Here is a 22261-nt window from a genome sequence, read left to right as displayed (position 1 = left end):
TCCAATCCCACATTGCCTCAAGGTTGGACTACAGCAATTCACTATAGCTGGGCCATTCCCACTATTTAATCTCTCGTCTTCAGGTAGTCCAAAATTCCGCTGCTCACCTAAACCTTCTCTTGCTTCCAAGACAGACTGTCTCTTCACATTTGCCCTCCATTCGCTTGCTCTCAGTCAGGGAAAGAACTGTCTTTAAAGCGTGCATGCTTCAGAAACATCACCTGGATTCTAGTCCTTGATTCAGCCACAAAGAAAGACAGTTTCTTGCTGTCCTGCACAAACCCTGAGGTCTTCAAATCTCAATTTGCTGCGGATCCCACTTATCCACCTCTCCCGAATTGCAAGTCACTCTTTTTTCCTTCTGGCAGCCACGTTTTAGAACTCAGTACCTGCCCACATATGGACCATTATGTCTCATGTTCAGTTTGGAAAAAAAGTGAAAATATTCCTTTTCTAATTGAAGCTTTAATTCTGCTTCTATACTCTTATGCCGGTCCTCCAACCTTTTGACATACAGTGTGCATTTAGGGAACGTTTTCTTATGTATGGATTGTCAATTATCTGTATGAAATACAGTTGTTGTGCATTAGCCCTCATACATAAGTCCTCATTCTCACATTATCAAAATTACCAGTTTCCTGAATGAGAAATTTTAATTGGAATCAGTTATTGCACACATGTTCTAGCATTTGTTCCTCCAACATGGTCATTTCCCAGCAGACATTTTAATGGTGCAATTTTTGTACTATACTTATAATTCTGACTCATAAAAGAAAAACTTCCATTTCTATATGATTCAGAATTATGACTGATTAAGTAATGAGAAGGCTTTGGCCGAACTGGGTTATATGTCACAATATCATATATCGAAATATCAGTTGTGATAAATATCGTGTCCTAAATATCTTTTAAAAAATATTGTCCCATTTTGTGTAGATTTTCTAATATTAACTCTAATTTTCTCAACTGTACTGTTTTCCTTTCCAGCAATACCAATTTACCACATAATTTCTTAAGTGCCATCATTCTACTTATGAAAAGATGTTGTGTAATGCCTTCTGTTAAAGCAAGTATGATATGAATCGTAACAACCAAATACAATAGCAACACACCACTTTGACTCCAGTCAACAGGTACCATGGAAACCTAAAGAGTGCCTAGTTTCATAGTGCATGGAACCTTTTTACAAACCCTGGTCCCTGCCTGTAAAATAAACAACTTTCCCCTTCGGTGGACACCATATCCAGACCTGAATCCTTTAATAGGCCTAAACAGAGAAATAAATAAACTAGTGAGGGCACAATTCCTGCTTTTCTCAGTAGAACAAAGCAAATTAATCTACTTAAGAGGAGAAGATGCAGGAAAAAACATACACTAAGAAAAGAAAAGGAAGACCAAAATTGGGTTCATCTAAAAGAGCAAGCTTCCTGCAAATTTGCCACAAGATACTGGGACATAATCGCTAACTTCTGTGGTTCCAGATCAAAGTCTCTTCCAGTTCCCATAAAAGAAGCAGTATGGTGAACACATCTTAGAGAACTTTCTTCTGGAAACACTGATTCTGTCTGGCTGCCTCCTCCCCCTACAGTAACTCCCTCTTCTCCCTCAGTATGTTATGCTCCCTCTATGAGCAAGATCACAGGAATCCCCATGAGCCAGTCATTATAAAGGAGCCCTTGCTGTGGGCCTCCTTTCTTACACCCCTTTTTGCTTACTTTTACCAGCATTGGGTTACTCCCTCTTCCTGGTCTGGAAGCATCTTAATCCCGCTCAAAAGAAAGGGACCTAGGCACCTCCCTGGCAATTATCGCCAAATAGCATTATTAGATGTGGTGTGGAAGGTATTCGCAGGAGCATTCTGGAGCACCTCACCAAGTGGGTATTGGAGGATAAAATCCTCTCTACCGAACAAGCAGGCTTCAGGAAAAACATTGCACATTAGACAAATCTGTATGCAGAAAGTCATAGCTGAAAAGTGCAACTTAATTTGAGTGGTTAATTTCTATGTGGCGTTCATACATTTTTCAACAGCCTGTGATAGGGTAGACCATCCATCACTTTAGGAAAAACAAAAGATTTTGGGTATGCCTGGCACCCTTCTCTCATTAATATTCTACTTGGTGCCAACTGTTATTAGGGGGAGACGGAGGATTATCCTCTGTAATTCCAACAAAAAATGATTTGAAACAAGGGTGTCTGCTGGTCATATTGCTTTTCTCTTTGTACTTCTCCAGCCTCCCTAATTGTTTTGCAGCTAATAGGGGAGATGCTCAGAAGGTAGGTTACAGTCTCTTTCTCTGTCTGATGTATTCAGATGATATTGCAATTTTGAATTTAACACCCAAGGGCTTGAAAAATAGGTTGATGCCCCTCCAACAATGTACTGCCTTCCACTTTTGAAGATCAATTGTTCAAAGCACAAGATATTGACTTAAAAAAGCGGAACGTTTGGAAATATTAGTAACTATGGGGCAGATTACGATGACAGTGAGACCGCCACCAACACCCTGTTGGTTGCGGTCTCACCGCCATTGTTTGCATGTTTTCCACCCACAATATTATAATCGCGGGCGGAAGGATGGCGGTCAGAAAGCCTGACCGCCACACATCCGATAGGCTCCTTGAGCCCGCCAGTGCAGTGGAGGGCCTCGCATTTCCTACAATGGTGGTGGTGCCTACCAGGCACCACCGTAGGGATTACTATGTCCCTTTGCGCCCACCTGTCCATAACGATGTCCCTTTGCGCCCATCTGTCCATGGCGTTTAACCCGCCATGAACAGGCAGGCGGAAAGGGACTGTAGGGGCCCGTAGTGGGCCTCCCTTTCACCCTGGCCCTAAACTGTGGGCACTGGGGAGCCCCTATGGTGCCCCTCTGCAGATCTCTGCACCATGTGGCAGGCACAACATGGTGCCTGCCACGTAGTGCAGGGATATGTACGGTGTCCTTTATTTGCATTGCGACCGCCATGGTGGTGGCTGCATCCTAATACCTACTGCGGAACCACCGACAGCCTTTTGGGCGGTCCCGTCTGCAACATCGGGCCCTTTTTTTGGAGTATAGTTCCAGAGAAACTAAAGATCGTAAAATCATATCTCTATTTAGGGAAAGTTGTAACTGGTAATACATTGGATAAAGCCAATATAGAATATTGTTCCTCCAAGCCCTCCTCGTATGTAAATGGGTTATGTGCCTTTTATAATGCAGTGGGGAGAAGGTACTTTATGATGTTGCTAACTGTTTTCAATGAGAAAGTCATACCAACTCTATTATTTGCCATAGAATCTATCAATGTTGTAAAATGAGACCTTCTAGAGAAAACGGAAGGGGAAATTCTTCTCATATTATACAATTGTAATACATCTGTATGAACTCCAGCAGTTAGTTTGGAATTTGGTCTGACAAGCTCCTATGTGCGAGGATTAGCCAGTGTGATTCGGTGGGGCTAGCAACTGAAGAACAGTGAAAATAATTCCATGAGGGGCTTAGTGAATCATTAAAATATTTGGTTCAGACCTTGGCAAATCCTCTTTCTCTTGAGATTCTACCTTGCCGATGAGTTATTTTGATGTACAGGAAGAGGTTGTGTTCTCCCCTAGAATTAAAAAAACAATTAAAAGGTACCGGTAGCATTATCAATTACCAAAGAGATCTCATGTATTATACGATGAAGAAAAGGTTGGAGGTGATAACCATATCTAGATGCCCTAAAGTTGTCCAGAAGTACCTGGCATGGAATTTGGACCACGGTCCTTGCTGTTTTATTACATTATTTTTTATTAATCTGCTTCAGTTAAATGACTTAATCCCAAATTGATCATCCTCTAGGAAAGACTGCAACATGTGTGATCTTAGGATCCCGGATCTTAACCATGTTCTTTTTATTTGTTCTTCACTATAACTTCTGCAACGCCGACTTCTACAGCTAATATTTTTACAAAACAATGCCAGTTCTGTAGAGGCGGTACAAGAGTTCCTTTTCCACCCAAAGAATGAAAAAATGTGTACAAATATTTTCAAATTTGTTAAAGGTTTCATGATTTTATTTTAATCTGTATCTAGGTTTGTTGCTATGTTGGGAGAGGGAACTCTTTCGCTTGCGCACTACAGAGTAATTTGCACATAATGCCTGCTGCTATATTAGGGAGAGAAGTTCTTTGGAAGTGTATTCTCTGACTTGATTTTGGCCACAAAATCTTTAAATGTTTTAAAGGTTTTATATACCTATTTTAATCTGGATTTAGGATACGCACATAATTTCTGATGCTATGTCGGGTGGAGAACCTGCTTTGATACCTATTATGGAGTAATTTGCTCTTAAGTTAATTATTTCTGAAGGTTATCTTTACCTAGTCTCCTATCTTTTATAATGTAATGTTATTGTATTTTATGCATTGTATTTTTTCGAGATTTTGTGGACCTCTTTTAAGTTCCAAATCATGAATAAAGAATTTAATTGAATTGCCTAGTTTCAGAAAGTGGTATGGGACTATAGAAATGGTAGTATGTGTCTGGGGCAAGATGGCGGGCGAGTTGTCAGCTGTTTAAAGCTCTCCACACGATCAGACCTCCTGTCGTTTATCTGTTCTGTGTTATTTCTGGATGACCCGCATCATGGCTGCAGAGTTACCTGATAGGATCTGGACTGTTCATAGCATTATTTTTTGACGCCGTTTGTATTCACTCTTCCGACTTACCTGGTAACTTTGCTGTAGTTTTCCCTGTACATCTGATTCATACCGACGCCAGACTGCTTCCTAAGAAGCTCTCCTGCCTCCAAAGACCGCGAGAGGAGCCAAGGCTCGCGGGTCAGCAGACTTTTCTGTTTCAATAAAGACCGAAAGCGGAGTGCAGCACGCTGGAGCAACTGTCGTAAACAATATTGGGGCAACATGTTTCACGCCTTTATTGGTCCAGATGGGATCCTTGGTGTTTCATCAGGACCGAGTATAGTCCAAAAGGTAAAAAATGGGAAATCTGTCACTGCCCAGAATTCTAAGAGGGAAATTTAGGTAGTGGGTGTCAATAGATTACCCACCTGTGTCTTAGTCGGGGAGAGACTAGTATTTTAGGTGCTAGAAAAAAGTATTGATGATCAGTCACCTAAAAAATTATCTAACCCTCATTAAGTAAAGAAAATAGCCTCTTAGGTAAGAGCAGGCGTTAGCTGTGTGAGATAGTATTCTCATGTAGCGTTCGGCATAGTCACCTACCCATGTCTGGACTAATAGGGTGTGAAACATGTCGACCCAATCCACTTCACCGGCACTCTTGACCAAACTACATTTACTCATTATTGGAAGTAAGAGTTTGTCTTCAGTTTTTACTTTATCCGATGGACCCAAGAATAAAAACCTTCTTTTATTGGGTACCACTGTGGTATTTTTAACCCACTTACGCACTAGCGCCACTCATTTGCACTCACCATTATAGTGTTTTTTTCTTTAAAAGATCTCGGCCAAAGAATCCTCTCGCGGGGTCCGTGGGATATTGCAGTACCAACCACAGAGGAGCAAAAACACCCAAAGATGAAGCATGTCACCTTCATGGGTGTGTGAGTGCAAGATTTCCAAATAAAAGAACACCTCTCCTACTTGAATACCCAATCTGAAACAACTTTCTCTCCCCCCTCAACTTGGCTTAAGTTTTTTTTGGAACAGCTACCTCATTGTGTTTTACACGGCTATGTAGGGAACACCTTCTGCCAGAATCTGTGCTATGGGCTTAGAATCAGATATAGTACCTATTTTTAGGGGGACAAGACAGGGTTGCTGCTGCTCCCCCCTGTTGTTTGCTCTATATATCAATCCATTTTTAACTATCCTTGTACGCAGCCCTAATATTAAATCTGTTCAACAGTGACATGAAGTTTACCGGGTGTTAGCCTATGCCAAAGATGTGGCCATTGTTACTCCAGAACCGGCAGTGGCTTTTTTGGAAATTGAGCGGTTGGCTCATCAATTTGGGCAATTCGCCGGAGAGTAAATTAAATACAGCCAAAACCCAAATAATTTGCACTAACCAAGCCCTCTTTGATGATCCAAGGATTACTGAGGAAGTAGTATACCTAGGTATTAAAATTGGAGCTTGCTCGGACCAATTGGTGGCTGCTAATTTGTGTCCTCTCCTTGGTAGAATCAAAAGTGAGCTTGAGAGAATTGAATGCATCTCTCGCTGGTCGGAAGGTGCAGTGTCTTAAAAATGAATGTATTGGCTAAAGTACTCTATTCTTTTAGGTCTGTACCTTTGGAGCTCAGTAAAGTCTAGCTGCAGAAACTACAATCGCTCTGTGCTAGTTTTATTTGGAGCCAAAATAAACCTCCCAGAGCAATGACATATATGACTTTACCCAGAAGCCGGGGAGCTGGGCAATTCCTAACTTCGCATTTTATTACTGGGCCTGTCTCTTTACAGCATATGAGGATTTTTCTTACAGGGGAGGAGGATATAGATGCTGCAGTAGCTCCATCTATATACCAAATGCTACTGGGCGCGGAGGCAAAGGGAAGCCTATTAAAGATTGTGGAACCAAGTTATTATAAGAAGACCCGATTTAAGGTTCTGATTGCGGCTTATAAAGTTTGGAAGCAGGTCCAAAGATGTCTTCAGCTTGGTAGGATCTGTTACTATACACCTACGTCTGCATCATTATTACCTCCTATCTTCTGGGATACTGTTATGGTAAGATGGAGACAAAAGGGGATATGTGTACTAGGAGATTTTTTTCATAAAGATCATATTATTTAATTCTCCGAGCTGACAGAAAAATAAGTTTTGTCTAAGGCAGATTTCTTTAAGTTTTTACAGATCTGGGGCTTTTTAGAAAAATAGTGTAACAATGTCAAAAAATAGATTAATTGAGGCAATCAGGCGGAGAGATAGAATCGTTAGTCTATATAATTGGCTTTCAGAATCCCAGACTGACGATTTGGAGATCCAGAATCTTAAATGGAATTCAAGATTGAGTCAGGATGGAGAAATTCTGGAGGAATCAATTGCAATGAGGTAGACAATTTTAATTCCAATGTAATCTGAAAGCACAGTATTATAAAACTATTTTTAATCTTTATTATACCCCAGCTAAAATATTTAAATGGGAGGGACAACTGATGGCAAATGTACTCGGTGTGGGGCTGATCCATCAGGAATCCTTCACATGCTTTTCATGTGCCCTAAGTTACGATAGTTAATTGGGGGAATGGAAGCTTTCTTGACCAATACAATTGATACAGTATTATTATTACACCCATAATTATGCTGTTAGGTCTGTTTGATGAGTCCCTGTATAGCCAGGCCAAGCGGCCTGGCAGGTATTTGATCTTTACGGCAACTGCTGTGACGCGGTTCTGTATAGCCTCACTTTTGTTGCAGAAAGACCCGCCGTCTTTTGAAATGTGGAGAGCCAAATTCTATGCCATTTGTAATCTTGAGTCTAGTCTCAATTCCCTTGAGGGGCCCATGAAGCACAAACCTGGTGAAAGTGTCTGGGGCATGAATCTAGATCAAATTAACTTTTAACTGTGTGGCTAGTATCTCAAACGTTTTATCGCCTCAATATGAAAGCATTTTCTGATTAGCTGGAGATATGGATTAGATAAAATGCTATATGTTGCCTTTTTTTTAATAGATTTAGTCGTCGGCTCATCGGTCTTCGTTCTGCTTTGATAAAGTTAGTAAGTATATTGCTACTTACAGTTAGGTGGCCCGAGATTTATGAGTTTTTTAGTCTTTTTGTTGTATACTTTGTTAAGGTACGTGCATGCTATCAATTTATTGTCAAATTACCAAGACCTCTGTTTATGAATGGGACCTGGGCCTTTTTAACCCCCACTTCTCTCTCCGGATTTTCTAGTCTATAAATCTGTAAGATTCGTTCTTGCAATGCAGTTTGATATGTTGGGGCATTTTGTCTTGCTTTTTGTAGAAGACTCTGTCTAACTTTGTTGCTTACCGGCTTAAATAAAAAAATAATAAAAAATGGTAGTATGTGAAATAAAAACTTACATATCATACTATACCATAAGATGAGCCCTCCTAAAAGGTCCTGTTGCCAAGGCCTCTCCACATGTCAGTATATTTGATATATCATGCAAGTTTTGGAGGGTAGCATTCTAACGAAATTCCCAAATATTTATTTTGCTTATTTTGAATTTAAACTGTGTTATCTCTTCTCACTTTATCCAGGAATATCTTACAAATCTGGAGGTTGTGTAAACAGATGCTATGGGTTTTGAACTGGATGATACACAAATATATAGTCTTATGCATCAGCCTAACTATATTAAATTGGCAATTTCTCCAAATGGACAGCTACTCTTGCTTCTCCAAGACTTGTTAGATGCAATCATGTGAAAGTAATCATGGTGGTCTCATTTTATCAGGTGTTCATGGAAATCTTCACCAGTCTTTCCAGCTATAATTGATAAACTGCTTTTCTGTAGTCTCTCTGCAGAGAGTATATGGATGACCATAATTAAGTCCAGTTCAGACCCTGGTTTCTGCGCCGGTGGTGGAGGGGAGTCCTTATTAGAAAGCCCTAAATTGGATCTCTGAGCCTTCAGTGCATTCTTTGTTGGGGCAGATGCACTGAAGACACCTATGAATAATGAGCATGTGCCATGTTTGATTGGCATGCTCAGCCCTATTTGTTTGTTTTTATGACATAAACTCTCATAGCTGGAGTTGGCTTCTTTTCAGATATGTCCTTGATGTGCAGGGAACTTTCTTTAAGCACCTCCAGGCCTGATCTGATTTCCCTGCCTGGGTCCTATGTGCATCACATGTTGACCCTCACAGAGGACAGTAGTGATGGGAGGTCTACCATAATAGGGCAGAATAACCACCATTGTTGCACTGTGGAGGATGGCCGCCAGGGCCAAGGTTGTTTAACAGCAGAGTCAGTTGAGTCAGTGGAGGCTTCGCTGTTAGAAACTCAACGGTTGCCGATGAGGTGGGGGAAGCACAGTATAGGAGCTCCACCAATTATGGTGGGGCTGCCACTTCTTCAAACACTCAATAAGATGCTTTTTAATTTTAGGAGGCATATTTGTCTGATGACTATAGCACTGATTTTCTATTGTTAGGAAAGAATCAACACTGCCTCACAAATAATCTACCTTTGAAAACAGAAGTATTTTTGCACAATGTTGTGTGAATATCCTTCCCATGCCCAATGCTAAACAAAGCAACACAAATTCTATCTAGTTATGTCAGTGCAAGCATCACATTACCTGAAACACTATTTGTGGAGTAAAACACTGTATAAGTTACAGTCAATGAGTATTTCCTGTCAGGTGCTTCAATCGCAAGGTGTGAAATAACATAGACTAGCAGCGATAGACTGATTTTACAGCAGCAGTAATTGCAAGCTTTGATGGGGAAAACACAAGCATAAAAGCACAATTTATTAATTTCTTCACCTGCATCTCAAAAAAACTCTCCACGTTGAAACCCAGACGACGAAGTTAACTCATCTAGCCTCTCTCAGTAACACAATGGTACCTAACCGTGTGTTTCCCGAATGAACCTTACAAACAATTAAGGGGCATATCAACAACAACACGCAATAAGTATTGCTAAACGCGTTTAGCGCGTTTGTCATTATCGCTGTCTATCGCAGGATCACATCGCCGTGTTAGTGGAGTATTAGCAACGCTTTGCTAACAGGCGATGTGCAATCCGGTGATAGACGGTGAAAATGAGCATTAGCGTGCGAAATCCCTTGATAAGGGAACTGCGCTAATGAAAATGTAGATAATAGGGAGATGTGGACTTAACCTTGCGATCCACCTCCCATTATACAGATAGCTAAGTCGGAAAAAAAGGAAACGTTAGAAACCAGCGATAACCACGGTTAGTGTGGCTTTTATTATCGCTTTGCTTGTCCGGGGCCGGCTTGCAAATATTGCGATGTCTTGTTAGCGAGTTTTTCCCTGTTGTTTCTGGGAAGCAATGCCTACTTCGCATCTCATTAGCGATGCGGGCCGAGGTGTTAATGTTACGGCTGCTAACATGCGCTAATGCATGTTAGCGGTGCTTTTAATGATAATGAGTTAAAATAATCGCAGCTTTTCCGGCGCTTTGTGCCGGAAAAGCGGCATTATGTCTCTTGTTGATATGCCCCTTAGTACTATATGCCCATTGTGCCTCTCTTTCCCATGACATCGAGAACACATGACTGATCCAAATTTTATTTTGTTTTAAAAAACAATGTTTATTGGTGTACTTTATGTAGTGGTTTTTATTAACTACGCATATAAACAAATACAATTTAAATTGAAATTTACAGCAGAATTTCACAGTCATTACGTTTATGGAACTCCTGTCTGCTGTATCAACATAGCTAGTTTAAAAATGAATTAAACTTTTTCTGAATGAAACAATCAGACACACAACACCCCAGTGTCATTGCCCCTAAATGTTACATTGCAAGTATGATCCTCAAAGAATACTAAGTCAATGTCTATTTCTCTTGAACCCATGCAACCACTTCAAATATTTCTGGTGCATACCTCATGCACCTTCACTAGCCAGCTGGTACTCTAGAATACTTTCTCAAAGGAAGAGTATTCGGTAATTTAAGTTTTCATACATGAACAAAACACAGGTGTTGGAAACTTATACTCAAAAGTGGTTTGAAAGTTTATAAAGTGTCTAATCTAATGTGCATAGTGTACATTTGTTGTGAATGTTTTCTAAATATGCACTGAGAGAAATGGGTGAAGACTGTGAAAAATGTCATAGTATTTGTTATGGCTGGAATGCAATAAGATCTATGTGAGAAATAAAGATCAATGGATAAGAAACATAACACAAATTCAGTGTGCAATGCTCCAGAAAATATTAAATGAAACAAACTACAAGTGGATTGTGACACAGTGTGTTAGGTTTTCACATACTAGAAACCTACAGATCTCCTATTTTATGTATAGGAAAAATACTAGTGGCCTCAATTGAGTTTGGTGGAAATTGAACATCCTCCAGTTTCAATTTAAATGCATAGTAGAATTGTCTCCATAGTGCTAGAATTGTGGAGGAAGTATAGCCAGTGGATTCTAACCCATATTTAGAATTTCCTCTAGAAATTTGAGGATGAATTTGAGCCCCTGCCAAACACTGGGGTCCTATGTATTTATATTTTCTTTGGTTGGAAATACTTCCTAAAATTGATGCACACAATAACTGATTTTCTTCTCTCTCCGTATCATCTTACTTTTGCACAGATCTTTTAAATTTGGTTGAATTTTAAATTATTATTTAACAATTGATGATAAAATCTTTCCTACAGTTCACCCTTTTTAAGCCAGAACCATCGTCATACTTTTCAAATTCAATATTGTGCTTTACAATAAAAAGATATAAACAATCTCAGAATGTTTTTGTAAGATGTTTTTATTACAGAATCATGCATTCTGATTGTACTTATGATTTATTAAACATATTGCCCAGTGGTATTTTATTTTCCTCCAAAATTCACTTAAATAATTTCTTTATTTCTTGACAGCTCTTTGTGCCATTATTGCCACCATCTGGTACCCTGTGGGAGCCCATCGCGAGTCTGCAATTGTGACATTTGGCTATTCCCTATATTCTGGCTGGATGGGTGCCGCTCTATCCCTCCTGGGAGGCTCTATTGCTGCATGTTGCATGGGAGATTCTGATGCCTTCATTGATAACCCCTTAGCCTACTCCCGAAGATCTGGATCACCAACCCACGCTAAGAGTGCAAATGTATAAAAAGCCATAGTATGTACAATTAAGAATGCAGATTTTGGCAAATTTCAGCTTTATGTTTTACAAATGATGGACAACTTAATTTATGTGCCTGCAGTTTTATGTTGTTTGTTAAGGTGTAACACACAATGTCCCCATGCTCTGAAGCAGAGAATCAAGAAATGTGCCTTTTCAAAGAAATCAAAACCATTTTGCATTAAATTTTAAGATAAACCCAACCACGTGGTTTTTGAAACTGGACCTATTTGAAAATAAAATTAGGACAACAGATAAAACTTTGAGGATTACTTTTCTCTTATAGTGAAATGTTATCCGCAATGTCACAAATTGACCAAGTATACGATCCGAGTAGTTCTTTTGAAAATCAGTTTTCAGATTCCCTGTCAAACTTGATGGAGGATGTCCCTTGGATAAGAAGTGTTAGCAACAGTATGCATGCAACAAGAAAGCGCACACAATATTGAATCACTGGCAGGTTGTTAGAAGAACTTCATGTCTTATTGGAAATCTGCTATGTTCTTCCAGGCTTTACAGAGGATGAGGACGCTGTATCTTTGGGACAACCAAATGAATCCTCCAGTGCACTGCATTCTTCCCTTGTTTTTGGAACTTTGCCAAGCCTGGACTATGCATAAACACATTAAAATGTCCACTTCTTCAAGAGTAAAATCTAACATAAAAATGACATTAATCATATTGTCTAAAAAAAACTGCACAATTCCATATAACAAATTAGCTTTGGAGACCCTCCTAGTGGGAAAGCATTATTTTGAATGGCAAACATACACATAAGGACATACAAATCTTATTGTGAATATGTGTGCACATTGTTACAATTCCTTTTTTTGCACAATATTATTCTGCATGTTAAATTGTATGTTCATCATTGACTTATGTGCATTTGTAATATTACTCAATGGCTGCAGCAAAGTAGCAGATTTCTCCCTAAAAACAATTGTATCTGAAATGTGAATGGTATATTAGTGTGTGCCACTTTTGATGACTGTAGGCATTATCTTACATATATCCCTAATGAATAGGTGTGGACCTTTCTGGTAGGCACAATTTCTTTTTGCATTTAGATAGACTGTTAATTATGTTCAAATGCATCATCGTCTTCAGAAATACATCGGAGAAAGTAGTTTGCCAGAATAACAATACAATAAAAATGGATTTGTGTTTGTCTAGTAAATTTCTTAGCTCAGAGTAGGGGATTATATGTCATGGAAAGTGGTGTGGCTACCTAAAAAACCCACTTCATGTTCATTTGTACACAGACTATCAAACACCAATCTCTGTTTCCAGGTGAAAGTGTCAAGAGGTTGGACTTGATATGACATGTTAGTCAAAATAAGTCTATATAAATGTCTCTTTAATTCACTCCCCCAGCCCCAGATAGAATGTTACGTGATTGATGGCAAAAGTAATAGCATTTAACCTATGTGTCTATGTAAATGTTCTAATGTGCCCTTAGATGAGTAACATAAAAGCAAACAGTGTTCGAGGCATGAAAAAGTAATCCCCATTACCATTGTTTTTGTGCAAAAAAAGTGCTAAGCACTGTGTACTTGCACATGTTTAGCCAACAGGTGCATCACATACCAAATGCATGATCTCCACCCAGATGTGCTTTACTTGCAACGTCACGTATGGCTTAATTGTGAGTTGCCCGGCAAATTGGTGCAGCAATACTGCACCCCAAAATTCTGATACCGATGGGTGCTTTACTTACCAGGTGTGATATTACTGCACAATTATGAGTTTGGGGTCTCAAAACAAGGATTAACCTTGTAAATTGGTGTTACCTTCCTCCTATGTCTTCCTCTTCACAGTCCTGACCATTGACCACTGTGTCCACCCAATATAGAGTTAACAGGAAGGGAGTTCCTGTCACATGACCCGTTGAGGTGGGGCGAACCCAGATCGCATTCTGTTTTTTATTTTGTGTTCCTGTGTATTGATTCACCATAGAAGCAAGTTCTGTTTGTTGTGTTAAAATTTAATTGTTATATTTGCTTAATTCTTAGTTCTAGTGGTTGGGTTGTGTTTCTGTAGTTTAGACAGCCACTAAATTATTATCAAGCATTTGTTTGAAGATTGAGCCAGTTATGTACCGCGTTGGTACCCATCCCACTGAACATTGGGTTTGGTAATCAATTTCATGAAGTACATAGGTATCCGTCCCAGTTAGGTAGCGGGTCCTAGGGCAGTGCGTGTCACTGTTGCTGAGCAACAACTTAGACGGTGGAAGCATCCTCTTAATGGGGCCAATCGCATTACTCTCCATGTCAACTCTTGGAATAGAGACATGGAGTGGAAGCGAGTGTCAAAGTACAGGTACTCTCCTGAGTCTAGCTCACATTTGGAGGCTTTGACTAATCCATGCACATCATGGGAGCCTGTTGGAATGCATTTAGAATGATGTCCTTCAGGCCATGATTAGTAAAACAGTCAATTCTGCATATGCTGCAAGGGAAGGACAGCTGCTGCAAAAGTTTCTAAGCTCTCTTCACTGCAGAACCAAATACTGACAGATCAGATGAGGAACAAAGAAGGCGAGTTATTAAGGGGGAAGAATTAAAGGATGTTTTAAACCACTTTAAGGACAATTTCTCTTTTTCTGCTGTGGTTCCTCAAGAGGAGGAGTTAGATTTCTTCTATTAATATCTCAATATCAGTGTAAAGAACCAGATGCCCTTCCTCTCCACAAGGCTATTCAAGGTTTTTTCACTAGGGAATGGGCCGAGTTGGAGACATCTGATTTTCCTAGATTCCTAACTCAAAAATTTCCACTCATGAACTTTCAAAAAGAGCTCCCCTCTCATGTTAAGGTTGACTCTCTTATGGCTGGTCTTGCTGCTAGTGGTTTCAAAACTGAGGATGCCTCCCCTAGTGACCAGATTGATAAAAAGGTGGACACTGTGGCTAAATGAGCCCATTCCGCATCAGATTTTATCATCAGGGCAGGTACATAAGCTACATATACAGTTCAGTCCCTCCTGCATGACTTTCAAGCCTTGTCAGATAAACTACAGCAAGGAGAAGACAAGATTGTCCATTGTGGAACAGCAAGTTACTTTTGACTTCCTATTGGCAGCAGCAGCTGTGTCTGGGTCTACTATCAAAGGCAGATGCCAAATTTGAATGAAGACTTAGAAGGCCTTTGAGGGTTCCCATGCTTATAATGCAGCATTATTTACAGGCTGCATGTGCGCCGTTTTGAATGGATGCAGTGTAGTCAACTTAAATGCAATACAGAGAAAATGGAAATTATTCCCTTTAGCTCACATGAGGCCAATCGGTGGGAAGATCTATGGCCCTCTGTGTTTCCAGCCCCATTACCTTCATCTCTGATCTTCCTGCACATACACAATCATTACACCCAGCGCTAGGGGAAATGCAGGGGTGCACTGCATTCATGTGAATACTATGCATACCTGCATTTCAGAATGGCGGAGTGTCGCGTTAGCAATTTTTGCTTTATGCCATACTTCACCATTCTGTTGTAAATATGCCCCATAGGGTTGAAGCTGGATACTACTCTTTCCATGAGACTGCTGATCTCTGTGGTGATTGGCCGATGCTTTGTGTTGCTCTGTATTCTCAAGACGTTTCTCCCCTTCCCGCTTCTGGAGGTGAGAAGAGTGGTGATCCATGCTTTGATTACCGTACGTGAACACTCTCTAACTTGGTGCAGGAGAAGCTCTGGTGAATCACCTGCAGGTGGTTCAAAATGTTGCCACGTGGCTTCTTCTTGCATCTACCGCGGCAAACCTTGACTGCATCGGCACTGAAAGTGCTGCATTGGTTACCCGTTAAGAACCAGTTCTTGTTTAAGGCCTTAGCTCTGGTTCCCAGGGCAGTGCATCTTTATAGCCCTGGCTACTTGGCAAAGTATTTCGTCCAGTATCTTCATTCCAGAGCGTTGCTCTCTGCCTCTACCTCTGCCTCACTTCCGTCAATCCGGTGCTTTAGGCGTGTCCAAAGGGAAGGCAAAACTTTTTGCTTTCTTGCTGCTAAGGCCTTTAATGAGCTCCCTTATGGACTTTGTTCTATCCCCTCTGAGACCTTATTGAAAAAAAACTGTCAGGCACATGCATCAAGAAAAGCTTTTGCAAGTCCTTAATTTCGATTATTAAGGAATCGCAATTAAGGACTCTCAAAAGCCTATGCATGTAGGAATTGCTATTAAAATAGCGATTCCTAAACATTCCTTATTTGCGACTCGCAAATTGCGAGTCGCAATTAAGGAATAGCATCCCATTAATTCCTATGGGCCTACAGGCCCATAGCAATGAATGGGAAATTGCATGCCCAATTTGCGAGTACCAATAGGTACTCGCAAATTGCGCATGCAATTTCAAGGGCGCAAAGGTGTCAAAATGACACCCTGTTGCACCCCTGAAATTGTGATGGGTACCCATGTTGCACACACACATGCCCCAAGGGCATGTGTGTGTGTAACCTGAAACCTTGAAAAAGCACTTTAGTGCATTTTTCAAGGTTTTTGCAAAATACAGACCACAGTCATTTTTCTGTATTTTGCGGACCCAAATAGCGAATTCGCTATTTCTAAGTGCTTCTAGCATTGCATTTAAAGAATCGCAAATTGCGATTCCTTAAATGCAATCGCAATTTAAGAAATCACAAAAAATTGCGATTTCTTAATTTGCGAGTGCCTAGCACTTTAATGCATCGCAAAAGGCCTTTTTGCGGGCGCAAACGGCAGATTTTTGCGAATCGCACCGTTTGCGCTTGAAAAACCTTTGATGCAGTGCCCGTCTCTTTTCCATAGGGCAGTAAGTTTTCTGTTGGTGGGTCTGTACCTGGGCTCTGCCCGTTAGCGCCAGACACTCCTGGGGGTAGCCACGAGCTGTACAAATCCTTCATTCATTCATTCAATTCATTTAGATCTTAGAAGGTGCTTCTGTATGATCGTTGTTCAATGGAGTAAAACATTTTGGGCCTCAACTTGAGGATTATTGATCAAATTTGTGGAGGACTCCAAACTTCTTATTCTACTGAAACCTTCATCCAGAGACAGAGGATTTCTATTCAGGCATGATTTTTGGAAAACCTCCATGGCTGAGAAGGAGCAGGTTCCGCCCTTTCATGGGAGGGGGAGAGGCTGTGGCATTTGCTCCATTGACAAGTCCAGGCAACAGCCTGCAATTAGCCCCTCCATCACACACGCTCCACAAGCATGTCTATCAGAGAGTGGGTGGTCAAATCATAGGCTTTTTCTCAGTCTGGGAGGATGCCACTGACGCTTGGGTTCTTCATTTGGAAACAGCTGGTTATTCTATCACTTTTCTTCCTGTCCAACATATGTTTTTGTACCAACTCCAATCCTTCAGAACCCCCAGAAGTACCTAGGGCTGCAGAAAGGGATCTTTGATCTTCTCTAGAAAGGAGCCATCATTCCGGGGGCCAGAGTCAAAGATTGTTCTAGGCCTTTATTTTCTGATGTTTCTAGGCTAGAAACCAACAGTGGACTATTGTCTGGATCTGAATTTAAAGACTGTCGATCTTCATGTTCCCTACCAGAAGTTGAAGATGGTTATTTGCAGCAGATATTACCCATCATCAATCAATCAATCAATAAATATCTTTATTCTGTCAAATAGTTGACCATAAAAGCATGTTAAAACACATGGGATCACAACCTATTAAAGTCATTAAAAATAGGATATTAATGTACACATTTATAACCCAGCATATAAATTCATGATGCATATTTTTTCCTTAAAATCAGTGCCTGGGTTATAACATTTTACACTACAAAACAGAACACAGGGACTCGAGGCGTTGTAAAAAAAATCAGGCCCTCTTGGTGTATTTTAAAAGGTCTTCCACTAAGAATAGGACAAAGAAAAAAGGAACAGTGATCTAGGGAACTAGAAGAGTGTGCAAAATAATGGAAAGTGCTTAGTTGATTGGCAGAAGACTCCATCACAGGGGCGGCTCGGTAAAGAACAAACCAAGATCCTGTGACAGGAAAGGCCCCTAAAAGTGAACCATATAAACTCTACACTGGGATAGATAAAACCTGGGTTCCGGTGCCTTTATCCATGATATTATCTCATTTGTCCTGGTTAATTTCTTGCTTCATTGGACCTTTTGGATGTCTATTTTGATGTTCCAGTTCATCCACTTTCACAGAGGTTCTTGATGTTCTTTGCTCTAGGCAGAATTTTCAATTCTGTTTGCTTCCTTTTGGTCTTGCTTCAACCCCTGGGGTATTCGCTATGACCCTGCTCCTCAAGTGGTACTCTTACATTTTTTGGGTGTTTTGTCATTCCCTTATTTGGATGATTGGTTATTCTCTTCCTTACCTTTACTTAAAGTGCAAGAAACTGTACAGATGGTTTGCATCTGCCTGGAGCATCTGAATTCATCATCAATCTCAACAAATTTAATCTAGTCCTTACCAAAGAACTCCAGTTTACAGTGGCAATTTTTAATACAAGAATGTGGAAAGTATTCCTCCCTCCTGTGCATCAACAATGCCTCACATCTCAACTACAGAATCTCCTGTAGATTCCGGCAGACCCAGCAGGTGGCGACTGGTTGAGGGCTCAAGGGGACATTTCTGTTTCCTTGAATCTCATTCTTTGGGTTCACAGGCACCTTTGCTATCTCATCTATCACCTTCTAGCACACTTGAGCCCAAATTCCCAGTACTACAATGCTTTGGTTCGAGTTTCTGAACAGATCATTCAGCATCTCCAGTGGTGTCTACAACTTGTGAATCTTGCACAGGGGATGCCTTTGGATCTGCCTGCAGCTTTAACGTTGACAACCAATGCGAGTCCTTGGGATTGGGATGCAACTCTGGAGAATCATTTTGCTCAGGGATTCTGGTCAGCTGCACAACGGATGATGACTTAAAACTGGAAAGAGCTTGTGGCTGTCTTCACAGCTCTTCTGACTTTTGCTCACTTTCTCAAGGACACATTTGTCTAGATCAGGACAGACAATCAGGTGGCATGGGCCTATCTAAATCATTTGGGTGCTTCTCGGTCTCCTGTACTATCATTTCTCGGAGATCGGCTATAGGTTTGGGCGGAAGACAACTTGTTGGGTCTGGCGGCAGTGTATCTTCCGGGGAGAGAGAATAGGTGTGCGGATCAGCTGAATCGCCAACTCTCTCCCTCTGTGACGGTGTGCCTGTCCCTTCTAGCATTCCGGGAGATTGTGGAGAAGTTTGGGTCTCCATGGCTATACCTCTTTGCTTCCCTTTAGGAGGCCCTTCTGCAAAAACGCCTGCTCTCTCCTTGAGTGTCAAAAGGCAAGGAATGTGGACACACTGAGTTTTCTCTGGCCTCAGGGTTTTCTTTTTGCCATTCCCCCCTTTGCCCTTGTCAGCAGGTTTTGGCCAAGATCAGTAGGGAGAGGGCAGAAATTCTGATGCTGACAACCAATGTACCCTCTTCTTCATAGTCTATCCTTTGCTTCCCTGCGGCGGTTTTCACTGTCACCATCCTCTCTCAGGTTTCTTCTTCCATTCCACAACTCTCTCAAGCAGCTGTTGTTGTAAGATTGGAACTTGAAAGGAAAAGGATAGTGAGCTTGGGTTGTTCCTGTGAAGTCACCCTTTCAATACAGAATTTTCAGAAGGTGAGCACTCTTTGAATTTATGAATGACCTTGGAAGAATTGTTCTACCTGGTGTTCTTTTCGAGACATCTGTGCAGTTGGTATTATCTTAGTATTTCTAAGAAATGGGTTCTTGTTGGGCCTTTCAGTCTCTACCTTACATAGTAGTGGGTGGCAATAAAACATATTGGGGTCCCTCCATTCTCTGCTTTGAATACTTAGCCTAAGGAGACCAGTGGCTTGTTCACCTGTTAATCCGTGGAATTTACCTCTGCTACTTAATGCCTTGCAAAAGTCTCCATTTGGGCCCCTCTGTAGAGTGTCCCTTGAGTTCCTGACCTTTAAGTTTTTTTCTCTTGTAGCCATTACTTTGGGTAGAAGGGGCATTGCTTTCTCACCATCCATATTTGAGTTTGTTTCAGGACAATGCAGTTCTGTGACCTGACCCGTCTTTGCTGCACAAGGTTCCTTCCCCTTTCTATCTATTGCAGGATATTGTTCTTCCCGACTTAATTGCTTCCCCTTATACAGAGGAGAAATTGTTGTTTCTTTCTGTTGATCTAACAAGGGCTCTTAATATTTATCTTGAGAGAACTACCCCTTTTGAGAACGTTGATTTTCTTTTTGTACTTTTGGAGTTGTAAATAAAGGCCACCATCCTACTAATTTGACTTTGTCCCTTTGGGTTAGATCTGCAATTTAAATTGTATATCCATGCATCTTTGTGTCTCTTCCTTCTATGGTTCAGGGTTGTTTACACCAGGGGGTTGCTTCATCTTGTATAGCCTTTTAGGATGCTTTGTTGATAGACATTTATGCAGGAGCCATTTGATCTTCTCCCCATATGTTCATCCCTCATTACAAATTAAGGATGCAGTTTTCAGTTCTCCAGTTCTTGCTTCTGTTCACTACTCTTTTTCTTTGTTTCTGAAATAAATTATGTTCCATCTTTATATATGGTGTCATTTTTCCCAAGTGGGTTTGGTTTACGCTAAATGGTCAGGACTGTGATGAGGAAAAGGGAGGAAGAAGGTAATGGCTTGGTTACTCATCAGTAACTTTCATTACTCCAAGTCATAGTCTTCCTCGTCAAAGTGCTGTGTCCCTCCCTCCTACCCATGGGAGTTAGATAGGGAAAAAATGCTTTCTAGTGTGCTTGCTTTAACAGGATGTCATGTGGGTTCGCTCCACCATTACGGGTCTTGTGACAAAAACTTCCTGTTAGACTCCTTATTGGGTGGGGATGTTTTCTTTTATAGATGGATTCTATGACCTGAACACAGAGTGCTCAATGGTGAGGACTGTGACATGAAACACTATGACTTGGAGTAATGAAGTTACTGGTAAGTAACCAAGTCATTTTTGCACTGATTTCAACACATTTTTTACCAGTTCCAAAGACTTTTATCCATACTTTGTCTCTCTGCTGGGAGTGATTGGAAAAATGTGTCGGAGGAAAACATTTTACCGGCAAAACTTGTTATCCCAATGCCACATGAAATTGCACTTACCTGGAAACTTGAAGAAGGGCCACACTATTTAGAAAATGTTGAGCCTTAAAAGCTGGAAATTGCTGTTTGCTGTGACTTCGCCATTAGTCCACAAGCTCAGGATCAAAAGCTTTGAATTGTAAATTAACGTTCATCCTTAGTATTTTAATAAAAGCATGAAATGACAAAAAATAACAAATGAAATACTACAAAGTATAAGTTTACCTTTGTGAACCAGGTCCTTTGTATGTATTAAACTACATTTTCTAGCTCAATTTATGATGAATCCTGAGATGGTGATATTAAGGAGGCAGAAAAAATAGGCAAATTGTACGTACCACAGTCATTTCTATGTTACATTTTTTAACAGAGTGCAAATAATTCCTAACTTTAATTTTATGATTCCCTCATCTTCTGTGTAACTCCTGTATTTACCCATATTGCATTTTGCATTGATCTAAATTTCATTAGATACCCTGTACTTAAGTATTCCCCTTGTTTTGTCGATTTATTTGAAGATCTTCTTTGTATCACATAATGAGTAAATTGCAATGAATTGTTATGTAATGCTTGAACCTTAAGGGAAATACATTAAAATAAGAACTGGTTCATTTCCTTAACGTTTGTACTATTTTTGGATGCAGTGTGCATTGTCTGTCTATTTCTAGTGAACATTGACCATTATTACATTGTAAACAAATTTTATTACTTACGTATTACATAGCTTGCAGTTTTTTTTTAAATAGCTTTGCAGACTTGTACCACAAAATAAGTGAACCGACAATATACTGCCTTATAAAGTATTAGTTCCGCATAATTTAATCTACAACTTCAGCACACCTCCCAGTTACTGGCTAGGGCACCCATAAATATCATTTCTCAGCCCAGAAAACAAACTTTTAGCAATCTGGAAACAATGTGGCATATTTACAAGCCCCTCTCCCCACTGGAGCTTCACTTGTTTTGATGCTTCAGTGGCGTAGCACCATTTTCCACATTTAGAAGGTGGCACTAAGCCACTTAGTGCATCTTAACGTCACCTTGTAAAAATGCCCCTTTCCACCGAAGTCCTCTCCATCAATGCGACTTGCAATGGGTGTTGCTGTGGGTATTCCACCACAACACCCATTGATTTTTGGCGCTCCCTCAGATCTACAAGGCTGAGGCTGCGCCAAAAACTAATGCCATGGCGTTAGAATGGCAATACGAGGAGAAATTATTAAATTCTCCTCATTTTTTTGCTTCTTCCATGTTTGCTGCCTTCTGCAGCACACATAGAAAGAGCAAATCACCATTATTGATTCTTTATGTGCAGGAAGGTGTACCTTCCTGCACATAAACAATCGCCCCTGTAGCGTAGGCACCCTTGCCACATGACGGCAGGGTACCTGCGCTGGCTACAGGCAGCTTTTTTTGCCTCAGCACTAGGGGAAGGACAGGG

General features: G+C 40.6%; 1 protein-coding gene across 1 annotated transcript in view; it reads left to right on the top strand.

Moving 5' to 3' along the window:
- CLDN11 (claudin 11) overlaps positions 1 to 21440 on the top strand; it is a 92677-nt gene extending 71237 nt beyond the window's left edge. The window contains exon 3 of the mRNA XM_085635472.1: positions 11503 to 21440. Within this exon, the coding sequence (XP_085491598.1) occupies positions 11503 to 11735 (233 nt within the window). The 3' untranslated portion in view covers positions 11736 to 21440. The remainder of the gene's footprint in view (positions 1 to 11502) is intronic.
- The last annotated feature ends 821 nt before the right edge of the window (positions 21441 to 22261 follow it).

Source organism: Triturus cristatus, chromosome 11 (assembly GCF_964204655.1).
Source record: "Triturus cristatus chromosome 11, aTriCri1.1, whole genome shotgun sequence".
Classification (NCBI taxonomy): domain Eukaryota; kingdom Metazoa; phylum Chordata; class Amphibia; order Caudata; family Salamandridae; genus Triturus; species Triturus cristatus.
The sequence above is the reverse complement of the archived record's forward strand: the minus strand, read 5'-3'. Positions and strand labels throughout refer to the sequence as shown.